The sequence below is a fragment of the Frankliniella occidentalis genome, unplaced genomic scaffold (genome assembly GCF_000697945.3).
Source record: "Frankliniella occidentalis isolate FOCC.00 unplaced genomic scaffold, Focc_3.1 Scaffold217, whole genome shotgun sequence".
NCBI lineage: Eukaryota > Metazoa > Arthropoda > Insecta > Thysanoptera > Thripidae > Frankliniella > Frankliniella occidentalis.
In genome coordinates, this window is record NW_026267343.1 from 44,050 (window position 1) to 56,744 (window position 12,695).

The following is a 12,695-nucleotide window of genomic DNA, read 5'->3' on the forward strand; positions in this document are numbered from 1 at the left end:
TGCGCTCCATTCGTTAGTTCCCTCATCATGCCGGTCTACGACGGAAACCCAATAACCTATCCGTCGGAGCGTGGTCACTCCGTGGTGGTCCACGATGGCCACTACTTCTATGTGGAAAGGCAGCAACCAAGGTCAAACCGCTACGTTCTCAAGTGCATCAACCACGACCGGAAGGCAACACACTGCCATGTACGAGCGACCTGTGCCGAAGACTTCACCGACGTGCGGATTAACGCTTGCAATATGGTGCATAATCACTTATCATCACCGTACTTTGCGGAGTTCTGCCGTCAGTGGAAGGTGCTGCAGGAGCAGGCCGTGCAGCAGGATTGGCGGCAGTCTCTATCGTCGGTTTACGACGGTTTTATGAGCAAGTAAGTACTCCCTTCCCCACGCCTCAATTTCTTTCTCGTGCACAGGGCGATTTACGATTAATTGTTTTCTCATCACGAGACGATAACGTACGCGATTCAATGCGTGAGGCCCCCCATATCGCGTGTTTGTAAACAAAGCATCGCCGGAGCCAGACGCCACGTTTCTGTTTTGCAATCGGTCGGGTGCGGGGCCGGTGGGCCTACTCGACAGTCTGCTGTTTCTATGCCTCCCATCTCTCGACAGGTGGGAGGGAGAACGACAGGAGGAATATCTGGTAGGCCCACCGGCCCCGCACCCGACAGGCCGATTGTAAACACTGCGCCACGTGCACACGCCAACTTCCTCTGGATTCATTGCAAATTAAAAGTAGCTCGCTATATCGACATTAGTGGGGGGGTGGGGGACACAACATCGGACGTCGCATAGGGTCTACGTTCAACATACCCTTTCTATCCGCTCGGAGTGTGGCCGCCACTCGACGTTATGATCGTGATCCTGCTCGCGCTTGCCAACTCCCGAATTTATGATGTTCAAGTGGTTCACCGGCACTGCTCAGCTTCACTCGAGTTGCGTTCTGTAGGCGGATTTCCACTCCCTCCCCCCTTCCCCTCCCTTCCCAGTGCAATACTAAATAAACACATCTAGTTCCAGCCAAAGACGAACGCGAGGATAATTCAGTTGTCACAAAACGCTACAGAGATTTACACGCCAGCTAGTCACTTGTGTTTGCGAGCAAGCGTTTGCTAGCAGCTTGCTTTTTGTTAAATCTACTGAACCTTCAACTTTTGTACGTGAGACATGATATTGTATCCCCCTCCCTATACCGTACCCTCGGCACGGGTACAGCCGTAGCCCCAAGTAAAGTGTGTACTAAATGTCACGTTCTAATTTAACATGTGATTGTTTCAGCATTCAAGATCCTTTCCTAAGGAAATATTTCAAGAAGGAAAACTTGCTAAACCACGTCCAATATGTGAGGAGTAGGAGGTTACCACGGTCCCCTCGCTTCCTCCAGGAAGCAGAGGCCATCCTCATGGATAGTGATAATAGATTTATGGGTAAGTGGACAGTACGACGAGAATAAGAAGAGAACGACATGGTTACTTATTATAGTTTGTACGTTTTTCTTTTCTAGCACGGACAGAGGACGACAATACAGAATTCTATCAGGGCATAGTGGGGCAGCCCGAGGAGGAATCACTCGTTTTTGCAAGCAAGAGAATGCTTGCTATACTCCAGAATGACGACGTAATCCAAGGAGATGACACCTATAAAATTAGGCCATACATTAACAAGTCCAAGCATGTATTCATCGTGTCAGTCTACCACAATAATCAAGTAAGTAGATGAAGTACGGACAGCGGTTGCACAATTGACTTGCCACAACACTGTGTAGCACAGTACTTTTTCTGAAGGCATGTGATTTTAATCTGTATCGCTTTGCTTTCAGATGTATCCTCTAGCCTACGCTGTGATGACAAGGGGCACCTCCACTGCATACGCAGCCGTTCTCCAAAAATTAAAGGAGCTGGGTTTGCGGGGCCAGGCTGTCGTCACAGACTGGGATGACGGGCAGAGGAAGGGATGGAAGGAGGCCTTTCCCAACATGAAGCAATGGGGGTGCTACTTTCATTTCCTCCGAGTAAGTATCTGCACTGCACGCTTGCTACTCATTGACTTCTACCCCGTTGAAACCCTTCGCCGTGCGAACACGTGCACACACTGTCTTCTCTGTGCGTTTACTGAGCGCGAAATTCGTGACTTTATGGAGAGCATCCCCCCTTCGTTTCGCGTGGGAAGGGCCGTCCTAGCCGCCCCTTGTGGCTCTACTCGAAGGTAAAGTTGCCGATTGCCGTTGATAACGAAGTGATTGCCGTTCCGCCCTGTCTTGCCTTGGACTGTGGGTTGCCTACTTACAGGGGTTTTGTACCGCAAATTGCCTACCTTTCAGGCGGCCCTTTAGGGCTCACAGGGGGGGCGATCGCCCCCCCCCCCCTTCATACGCGCCTGGCCCTTGCTCTGGAAAGCGCAAGCCTGTATCGCGTCGCTGTAAGGCCCAGCGGGCCGACATCGATCATCGCTCTGTTCCTTGAACTACCTCGCGACCCCACGAGCCCTTGCTTCTCGCCGACTTGAGCGGCTTGAGAGCCAATGAAACGGCTGCGCTAATATTGCGATGTTTTAGTTTTGTTTTTAATTTACATCGATTTACGAGACTAATCTTTAATTTGTAAATTCCACAGGCCATGTACCGAAACGCCAAGGGCCTGCAGAAATTTCTAACTACAAGTACGGGCCTTGTGAGCCGGGTGCTGCGCATGCTCGCTGCCATACCCAGGCTCGAAGCAGAACATATGCTAGAAGCGTTTGATATTATCTGGAGCATGGCCAGCGACCTCACTAATGAACAGGCAACGGAGCAAGAGGTTGCAGCACTTCTCCGTTACCTTCAATATTTCAAGCGTGAGTGGCTGTCCGGCAATAAGCCTGCTGACCTGAGTGTGAAGGGTCGGGTCATACACACAACGAGCGGGCAGGAATCGCTACACCGCCAACTCAACACTAGTCTCAATAACTATGGACATCCCAGCTTCTGGAAATTCTTGAGTGAGTTATCCAACGAAACGATGGTACACACTAAATGTTTAGGGACTTTTTAAAAGTGCATAATTGTGTAGATTTCTTTTTGTGCGGAAGCCTAACGTACAATGTTATGCAGGTTTTGATGCGTACTTGTACACAAATTATATTTAAAATCCCTAGTACATGAGCTAGTGTACGACTCTAAGGATAATTTACTGCAATACTCTGCATGAATCCGTGCATGCACAACTATGCACAAGTTTGCTTGTGTAATATTTTACTACACAACAGCGCACTATAAGTCTGTAATTAGGCATGAAATCGTACACATGTTCCAGATGCATGCACGGATTCCTGCCTAACTAATGCAGGAAATAGTCCCTAGTATTTTAGTGTGTATTCATGCCGTACTGCACTTCCTTTGTCGTATTACTCATGTTCCGTTTCCCTTCACAGCACTGATACGCCGACTTGAACACAAGGCTTACTACGACTATAACACGACAATAGAGACAGGAACGACCAGAACTACACACAGGACAAAAAGACTAAAGACCAAACCATTTAACCACAGAGACCTACAATTTGACAAAGACATAACGACTGCCTACAAAGACTGGACACTAAACAAAAACATAAAGGATTTCTTGACTCTGGCGGCCCATGGAGTTCGAGAACAAATGGAATTCTTTGCATTGTTCCACGAAGACTTGGAAGTCCCTGAGTAAGTGCACCGATATAAAAGTCAATTTCAGCATTATTTGAGTTTTTGTTCTTTATAATTTGTATACTTTTACTTTCAGGCCATACGAAGTTGACCCGGACGGGCCGGAACCAGTATTTGGTAAGTACGAGTTGTAATTAGGTCACTGTTAAACCATTGGCCTCCTTCTGATGAATGCCAATTTTCGGCCACTTTTAATGCCAAAATTTGGCATTCTTACTGGAGGAGGCCGAAATTTGGCATTAAAAGAGGCCAAAAATTGGCATTCATCTGAGGAAGGCCAAAATTTGGCATTAAAAATGGCCAAATTTTGGCATTCAAAAAAGAATGCCAAATTTTTGGCATTAAAAGTGGCCACGTCGTTTACAGTGGTCACGCAATTTACTCTACTGCTTTCAACAACAGGCATTGCTTTATTTCAGACGAGCCAGCACCTGACCTTGAGCCGCCACGGGACATGCCACCCGTGCTTATTGAACGTAAGTGATTCAGCGTATTCCATACGGTTGTTGTTAGTTACATTAGGGATCGTCACCCACTTCAATTTTACTGTTTGCCTGAACTGTGAATGAACAAACCTATCTATTCCCCGTATAAATTAATTTGTTCACTCGCTATCTTTCCTATCCTTTGAGGTACAGAAAGGATGCTCGGGGTAGGGGGGGGGGGCATATTTGGGGGTGGAATTTGCAAAAGTTCGTAAAAACATCAGGGTTTCTAAGTTTGATAACTTCACTGTACCTCCAATGGCAATGAAAGTACTACCTTTTGTGGCAATGCCACGCAATGGCAATAAGACAAAAGTAAGATCTTTCCAGCGGCAATGAATCGTTCATTGCCAGTCCAAAGGCAATATTCATTGCCAATTTTGGCAATGAGTGGAAATAAAGTTGTGAAGTGTTCCCTAAATTATTGGCAACTTGTTCATTGCCAGTCCAAAGGCAATGTTCATTGCCGCAATTTTGGCAATGAAGAGTTCACTTCCAAAACTGTGGCAATGAAACTTCATTGCCAACACTACGGCAATGAAACTTCATTGCCAACATTGCGGCAATGGGACTTCATTGCCAAAATTGCGGCAATGAACGAATTGCCAATAATTTAGGGAACACTTCAAAACCTTTATCTCCGTTCATTGCCATTTTTGGCAATGGACATTGCCGTTGGGCTGGCAATGAACGAGTCATTGCCGCTGGAAAGATCTTACTTTTGTCTTATTGCCATTGCGCAGTTCATTGCCAAAAAGGCGCTTCATTGCCATAAAAGGTAGTACTCATTGCCAATAATGGCAATGATCATTGCCATTGAAAAAACAGTGTTTACATACACTTGCAAATAATTCCAAATTTTGTCAAAGTCTTTACGGTAACATTTCGTTACAGAACCAGTAGCCCAGGCCCCGCAGGCCCCGCAGGCCCCGCAGGCCCCGCAGGCCCCGCAGGTCCCGCAGGTCCCGCAGGTCCCGCAGGTTCCGCAGCAGGTCCCGCAGGTCCCGCGTGAGGCCCCGCGTGAGGCCCCGCGTGAGGCCCCGCGTGAGGCCCCGCATGAGGCCCCGCATGATGACTACTCATTTGAATTTGAAGACTTCCTAATGCTCCCTGACCAGCAACCTATAGGTAGGCACAAGTTATAACTTTGAAAGTTATATGAATATTCAGTAACTCTACCATTAATTTTTGGTCTTTGGTTACACAGGCATAGTGGATTCTAGCGAGCCAGGAAAGGCCCCGCAGACCCCGCAGGCCCCGCAGGATCCGCAGGAACAGCAGGACTACGACCATGACCTCGTGTCATTCGATGACAACCGAAGACTCCCTGACCAGGAAGCTACAGGTAGGCACAAATTCTAACTTTGAAAAAGATTTGAATATTAAGTAACTCTACCATTTATTTTTGGTCTTTGGTTACACAGGCATCTTCGTGTATTTTGGCGAGCCAGGAACATCCCAAGAGCTGGAGCTGCCCGCCATGGGCCTGGCCCTAGAGCAGAACATCGAAGAGCAGGAAGGCCCCCCACTACCTACACAGAAACCTGACGGGCCAGACTTACAAAACCTGGATGCTTGGTGTGCAGCTAGAGGTAGGCACAAATTATTGCTTTAAAAGTGATTTGAATTTGAAGTAACTCTACCATTAATTTTTCGTCGTTGGTTATACAGGCATCACAGGAGCTGAAAGGAGGCGACTTAAAAAAAAGCAGCAGAGGTGCAACAGAAGGCAACGCGACCGTGATCTGGTACGATTTCAAGTTTGTTTCTGTCTTTTTATCCTATACGAGTACGAGTATTGATAGTAGGTTTACTTTACAGCCAACGTAGCAGACTGTGTAACCAAAGGACTGCCCCCCCCCCCCTTTGTTCTAGTTGTTTTTGTAAAATACTGTATCAATTGAAAATTTTCTGAATATTGTTTTATTCCAGCTGCTTTGTTCTACTTGTTTGTGTAAAATAGTGTATCAATTGAAAATATTGTGAATATTCTTTTTACTCCAGCTGCTTTGTTCTAGTTGTTTGAGTATAATAGTGTATCAATTGAAAATATTGTGAATATTTTTTTACTACTGCAAATCTAAACGAATTTGTGTTGTATTTGAAATTGAATATAATTTGAAATTTATAATCTTTTGAGTAAATAGTAGTCACCTACTGGGAAATAAAGTTTCCTCATAGTAAATATGTTTCTATAATCTTTATTTTTCGGAATCGGCATGGTCTACTGGGAGTAAATATTTCTGAACACCTTCCCGATGTCTTAATTTCCCTAACAGCTTGCCTTGGCAACAAATAAGCAGCACGTCACAGTATACTGCGTATCAGAAGCGAAGATTGTCTTACCTGACTTATGCTGGCTTCAGCTCCATTCCGATGTTTGTCACCATCCCCTTTACGAACAGCACACTCGCACCACAACTTCTTCAACCGAGGCATACTCCTGGAACATTACAATAGTGCGTGAAATACTCTGGTAATCCATTATCCACTGTGTTTATTTGATAAAGTAGGCACAGTTAACTCACAACCCACTCCCACATTCTCAGACCTGTACTGATATTTTTTCTCAGTAATAATGACTTTCTGGCCAATTGTCAGTAGTTCCTGCTGCTTAAAAACCTTTATAAGCTACTGACAATTTTTTTAATCAGTAATACGAAATAAATTCTTTTTACAGTACTGACAAAAACTTTTTTTGTCAGTAAACTACTTACAAAAGTATACATAATAAGTAACAAATTAGTCAGTAATCCTGCTGCGTAAAAACGTAGATATATACTGAGAAAATATCAGTACAGGTCTGAGAGTGCACATTCAGACCACACATGTGGAATGAATAGAGGATCATCCGGAAAGTACGTGGGTCATTCGATTTTACGAAACTGCCAAGATGCGCCTGTGCAAGCTCTCAGAGCGCCTGATCGGTAGGCAACATCTTGCCTGTGAGGCATGTGCGTACCGCGGGGTGGCCTACCCTGGGATTCTCAGGCGCCCAGCTCTTTTAATTCGCTGATTGAATTTGAGAAAAGCGGACGTACTCTTTGGACGATCCCTGCCATTGGGTGGCCTGGTTCTCTCAAGTCAAGTCAAGTCTATAGGGGTCCCCCACTACAATACTGCTTGTAAACCAGGCGACACTCCTACACGCTAAATACTCTCAGCGACTCGCCTATACTCATTGTCCACAATCGTAGGGGGTGCAGGACCAAGGACCCTTTCGGAATGAATGTATAGTTAGATAGTTTTGGAATTGCATGAATTTACAGATGTTTGAAATTGTTTACAACTGCGTATGATGTGCCTGACTCGTCCCTACTTTCCTGCCGTCAATACCCATGGCGGCCCGAACGAGACAGCAACCAGCACACACGGGTGCATCAAGCACAGTACAACAAACGAGAACCTCTACATTACTTGATCGTAATTACTAAGTAATGAGGAACGTCATATTGCACATTCTTACAAAAGTACAAACAGGACTCGGGCAACTACAATTATTTCGATATTTTTGTTTAATATGTCTTCCCTCTATTTCTCTCACAGTTCTGATACAATGGCATATAAAATACAAGAGTTTCCGACTTTATAATATAGGAAACAAAATAATGAAACAATGCACTCTCTTCTCGAAGTGTTCAAACTATGACTTGGAAAACATATAACAAAAGACCAACAGGTCACACACGCACAGACCACAAGAGGGAACTTACCAAGTGCCAGTCGATGTTGTGCCGATCTTCCAGCCCATCCCACGCCGCCTCCGTCAGGGCGTCGTAGCGCTGCGGTAAAGCGCCTACCCCGGCCGCTGCTCCAGCCGAACTCTCCTGTGCAGGTGGTGACTGGTAGCTGAGACCTGCAAAACAGGATCAGTTAGGCCACAAGAATGAACGTTACTCGGTAAACTCTAATGCATACATTGCCTATCATTATAATGCATCAACGGTATGTCTCGATTAAAAATAGTTGCAAACCACAAGTCGGCAATTAGTAAAGCAGACATTCCCAAGTCCAGATTACAGAAATCCCACGCATTGAGTTTGGTGCACATTGCGTTTTCTACTCAAATTAATGTAGGGATGGGCACGTCTGCGATATGAATTGTATGCATTTAAAATGTAGGCAATGCGTACGCATTTGAGTTGCCAGAGCACATTTGCGACGCTGTAAGTACACCCCTACTCTTCTGCAACAGCATTGCATCTAGTCGTGGTCTTGTAAGTTGCCCACGACGAACGTTTCCTGAGGCGGCGCTTATGCACGGCGATGGGCAGGCAAACCCGCGACACAGGTGTGTGTAGTGTAGACGGTGGCCCATCCTGAAAGGCTTTACTTTGTCAACCTAACACAACAGGCTGGGCCTCCCAGCAAATACAATTTTATAAACTAGGGCGCCGGCTCTTGATGTGAGATCACCGTCACCCGTGCCTCAGACAGTGTGGTGCGACTCCGTTGATGACTTCCTTCTAGAGAGCCCCCCCCCCCCCTTTAATCCTCCAGGCAGGAATGCACTAATAAACCAAGTGTGCAACTGCTAAACACTTGTAAGTGTAGAACTTAAAGTTAAACACTTACTAGTGCTCAACACGTACAAGTGTTCAACTCGACAGTTGTGCACTTGCAAGTGTTCAACTCGACAGTTGTGCACTTGCAAGTGTTCAACTCCCATGCTTCACACGCCTCTTTTGAACACTTACAAGTGTACAACTAAAGAGTTGAACAAGTATCATTGCACAAAAACGTGTTGCGCACTTGCAAGTGTTGAACTGGGATCCCAGTTGCACACACGCTAAAATCTTATGAATTTTTTTATACGCAGCTTACTGAGTTCTGTGTGCATGCTGAGTTGCGTATTATTTAATACTCAGTTATGAACAAAATAGTTCATAACTGCACTTAATTCGTGAAATTTGTTCATAAATGTGTATTAAAATAATGCACAACACAGCATGCACACAGAACTCAGTAAGCTGCGCATAAAAAAGTTCATAAGATTTTAGTGTGCAGTTACAAGTGTTTAACAGTAGCACACTTGGTTTATCAGTATGCGCCGCTAAAAGGATACACAGCCCGCATATCACAAAGGGGCCCTTATGGGTAAATAAGAGCCAGCTGGTCGCGTGACATCGGGGAACGTGCTATGGCACATAGTGGGGCCACGTGGGACGTGGGGGGTCGCGGACAGGTCGGTTTTCCATCCACACAAAGAAAACTCGACTCGCGGGCATATGAGTGCCGGCCTGGGCGGCGTGGCGTAGGGGTTGGAATGGTGTGCGGCCCGAGCACCTCATTTCTACCCTCTGTCATTAGGGAGAACTGTTGAATCCCTACAATGCCTACACACTCCCGGGAAGTGTACTTTTGTTTTACCCAGCTGTGTAAGTCTGTACACCTGCGAAGCTTACGCACATTTTACTACGTGTATCAGCAGAAATTTATATGTATCTACGTACAAAATGTACATACACACATAAAATTTTGTGATTACTCTGCAAATCCAACAGTAGGACTGTCCTACTGTTGCAACAGTAGGACAAGGATTCCTTCTTTTGCAACTGTAGGACAAGCTACTCCTACTGTTGCAACTGTAGGACAGTCCTACTATTCCTACTGTTGCAACTGTAGGACAGTCCTACTATTCCTACTGTTGCAACTGTAGGAATAGCTTGTCCTACTGTCAGAACAGTAGGAATCCTTGTCCTACTGTTGCAACAGTACACTGATAAACCAAGTGTGCAACTGCTAAACACTTGTAAGTGTGCGACTCCCAGTTCAACACTTGCAAGTGCTCATCACGGTTTTTGTGCACTTGCAAGTGTGCAACTCGATAGTTGCACACTTGCAAGTGTTCAACTCCCACGTTGCACACTCCCCTGTTGAACACTTACAAGTGTGCAACTATCGAGTTAAACACTTGCACGTGCACAAAAACCGTGTTGAACACTTGCCAGTGTTGAACTAGGAGTTGCACAGTTACAAGTGTTTAGCAGTTGCACACTTGGTTTATCAGTGTAGGACAGTCCTACAGTTGGATTTGCAGAGTAACCACGTAGTATCGCGTAGTATAGAAAGTGCGGAAGCTTCGCGTGTTTATAGACTTACAGAGCTAAGTAACAAAAAGTACACATCCCAGGAGTGTGTACGCGGCTTTCGTAGACTACAAAGCGAACTCCTCGGGAGCCGAGGGCGTGGAGCGGGGAGGGTGGGGCTGGAGGCTGGACGTGAACGTGGAGTTTCGGAAGCAGGGCGAGCTGACGGCATAGTGGCAGCGGCGGCAACGGGGGTGCAGGACGACGTACACGATACCAGTGCCGATCCTGGTACCGGTCTGGACCAATGAGGGCCTGATGGACCGGAGCAGGTGGTCCGGACCCAGTTTTCTATTCACTACCATGGGCGCGGGGGCGCGGGCGGGGGCGCGACGCGGCGTGGCAGGGGTGTGGACCAGCGCGAACACTTCTTACACACGCGACGCGAGTGCACACACATCACACATCGCACCTGCTGGTTATGCAACCAGTTTGAACAACATGCTAAGCGGGCGTGCCTATCCACAGGCGCCGTGACGAATCTATCACTCGGCGACTTGTGCAAGTGGGTGGGTGCAAGGAAAGCAACTCGAGGAAATTAGCACAGAAGACCAACAGGTCACACACGCACAGACCACAAGAGGGAACTAACCAAGTGCCAGTCGATGTTGTGCCGATCTTCCAGCCCATCCCACGCCGCCTCCGTCAGGGCGTCGTAGCGCTGCGGTAAAGCGCCTACCCCGGCCGCTGCTCCAGCCGAACTCTCCTGTGCAGGTGGTGACTGGTAGCTGAGACCTGCAAGACAGGATCAGTTAAGCCACAGGAATGAACGTTACTCGGTAAACTCTAATGCATACATTGCCTATCATTATAATGCATAAACGGTATGTCTCGATTAAAAATAGTTGCAAACCACAAGTCGGCAATTAGTAAAGCAGACATTCCCAAGTCCAGATTACAGAAATCCCACGCATTGAGTTTGGTGCACATTGCGTTTTCTACTCAAATTAATGTAGGGATGGGCACGTCTGCGATATGAATTGTATGCATTTAAAATGTAGGCAATGCGTACGCATTTGAGTTGCCAGAGCACATTTGCGACGCTGTAAGTACACCCCTACTCTTCTGCAACAGCATTGCATCTAGTCGTGGTCTTGTAAGTTGCCCACGACGAACGTTTCCTGAGGCGGCGCTTATGCACGGCGATGGGCAGGCAAACCCGCGACACAGGTGTGTGTAGTGTAGACGGTGGCCCATCCTGAAAGGCTTTACTTTGTCAACCTAACACAACAGGCTGGGCCTCCCAGCAAATACAATTTTATAAACTAGGGCGCCGGCTCTTGATGTGAGATCACCGTCACCCGTGCCTCAGACAGTGTGGTGCGACTCCGTTGATGACTTCCTTCTAGAGAGCCCCCCCCCCCTTTAATCCTCCAGGCAGGAATGCACTAATAAACCAAGTGTGCAACTGCTAAACACTTGTAAGTGTAGAACTTAAAGTTAAACACTTACTAGTGCTCAACACGTACAAGTGTTCAACTCGACAGTTGTGCACTTGCAAGTGTTCAACTCGACAGTTGTGCACTTGCAAGTGTTCAACTCCCATGCTTCACACGCCTCTTTTGAACACTTACAAGTGTACAACTAAAGAGTTGAACAAGTATCATTGCACAAAAACGTGTTGCGCACTTGCAAGTGTTGAACTGGGATCCCAGTTGCACACACGCTAAAATCTTATGAATTTTTTTATACGCAGCTTACTGAGTTCTGTGTGCATGCTGAGTTGCGTATTATTTAATACTCAGTTATGAACAAAATAGTTCATAACTGCACTTAATTCGTGAAATTTGTTCATAAATGTGTATTAAAATAATGCACAACACAGCATGCACACAGAACTCAGTAAGCTGCGCATAAAAAAGTTCATAAGATTTTAGTGTGCAGTTACAAGTGTTTAACAGTAGCACACTTGGTTTATCAGTATGCGCCGCTAAAAGGATACACAGCCCGCATATCACAAAGGGGCCCTTATGGGTAAATAAGAGCCAGCTGGTCGCGTGACATCGGGGAACGTGCTATGGCACATAGTGGGGCCACGTGGGACGTGGGGGGTCGCGGACAGGTCGGTTTTCCATCCACACAAAGAAAACTCGACTCGCGGGCATATGAGTGCCGGCCTGGGCGGCGTGGCGTAGGGGTTGGAATGGTGTGCGGCCCGAGCACCTCATTTCTACCCTCTGTCATTAGGGAGAACTGTTGAATCCCTACAATGCCTACACACTCCCGGGAAGTGTACTTTTGTTTTACCCAGCTGTGTAAGTCTGTACACCTGCGAAGCTTACGCACATTTTACTACGTGTATCAGCAGAAATTTATATGTATCTACGTACAAAATGTACATACACACATAAAATTTTGTGATTACTCTGCAAATCCAACAGTAGGACTGTCCTACTGTTGCAACAGTAGGACAAGGATTCCTTCTTTTGCAACTGT

The 12,695-nt window shown here is 46.4% G+C and overlaps 1 protein-coding gene across 1 annotated transcript; it reads left to right on the plus strand.

Moving 5' to 3' along the window:
- Window positions 1-792: 792 nt before the first annotated feature.
- On the plus strand, window positions 793-5,972 carry LOC113202084 (uncharacterized). Its single transcript, XM_026416150.2, has 11 exons — window positions 793-1,433; window positions 1,511-1,713; window positions 1,826-2,017; window positions 2,619-2,982; window positions 3,415-3,682; window positions 3,762-3,802; window positions 4,105-4,161; window positions 5,065-5,298; window positions 5,378-5,515; window positions 5,595-5,762; window positions 5,842-5,972. Exons 1-11 carry the CDS (start codon window positions 1,250-1,252, stop codon window positions 5,970-5,972), a joined length of 1,980 nt encoding a protein of 659 aa, XP_026271935.2. The 5' UTR covers window positions 793-1,249.
- Window positions 5,973-12,695: the final 6,723 nt, after the last annotated feature.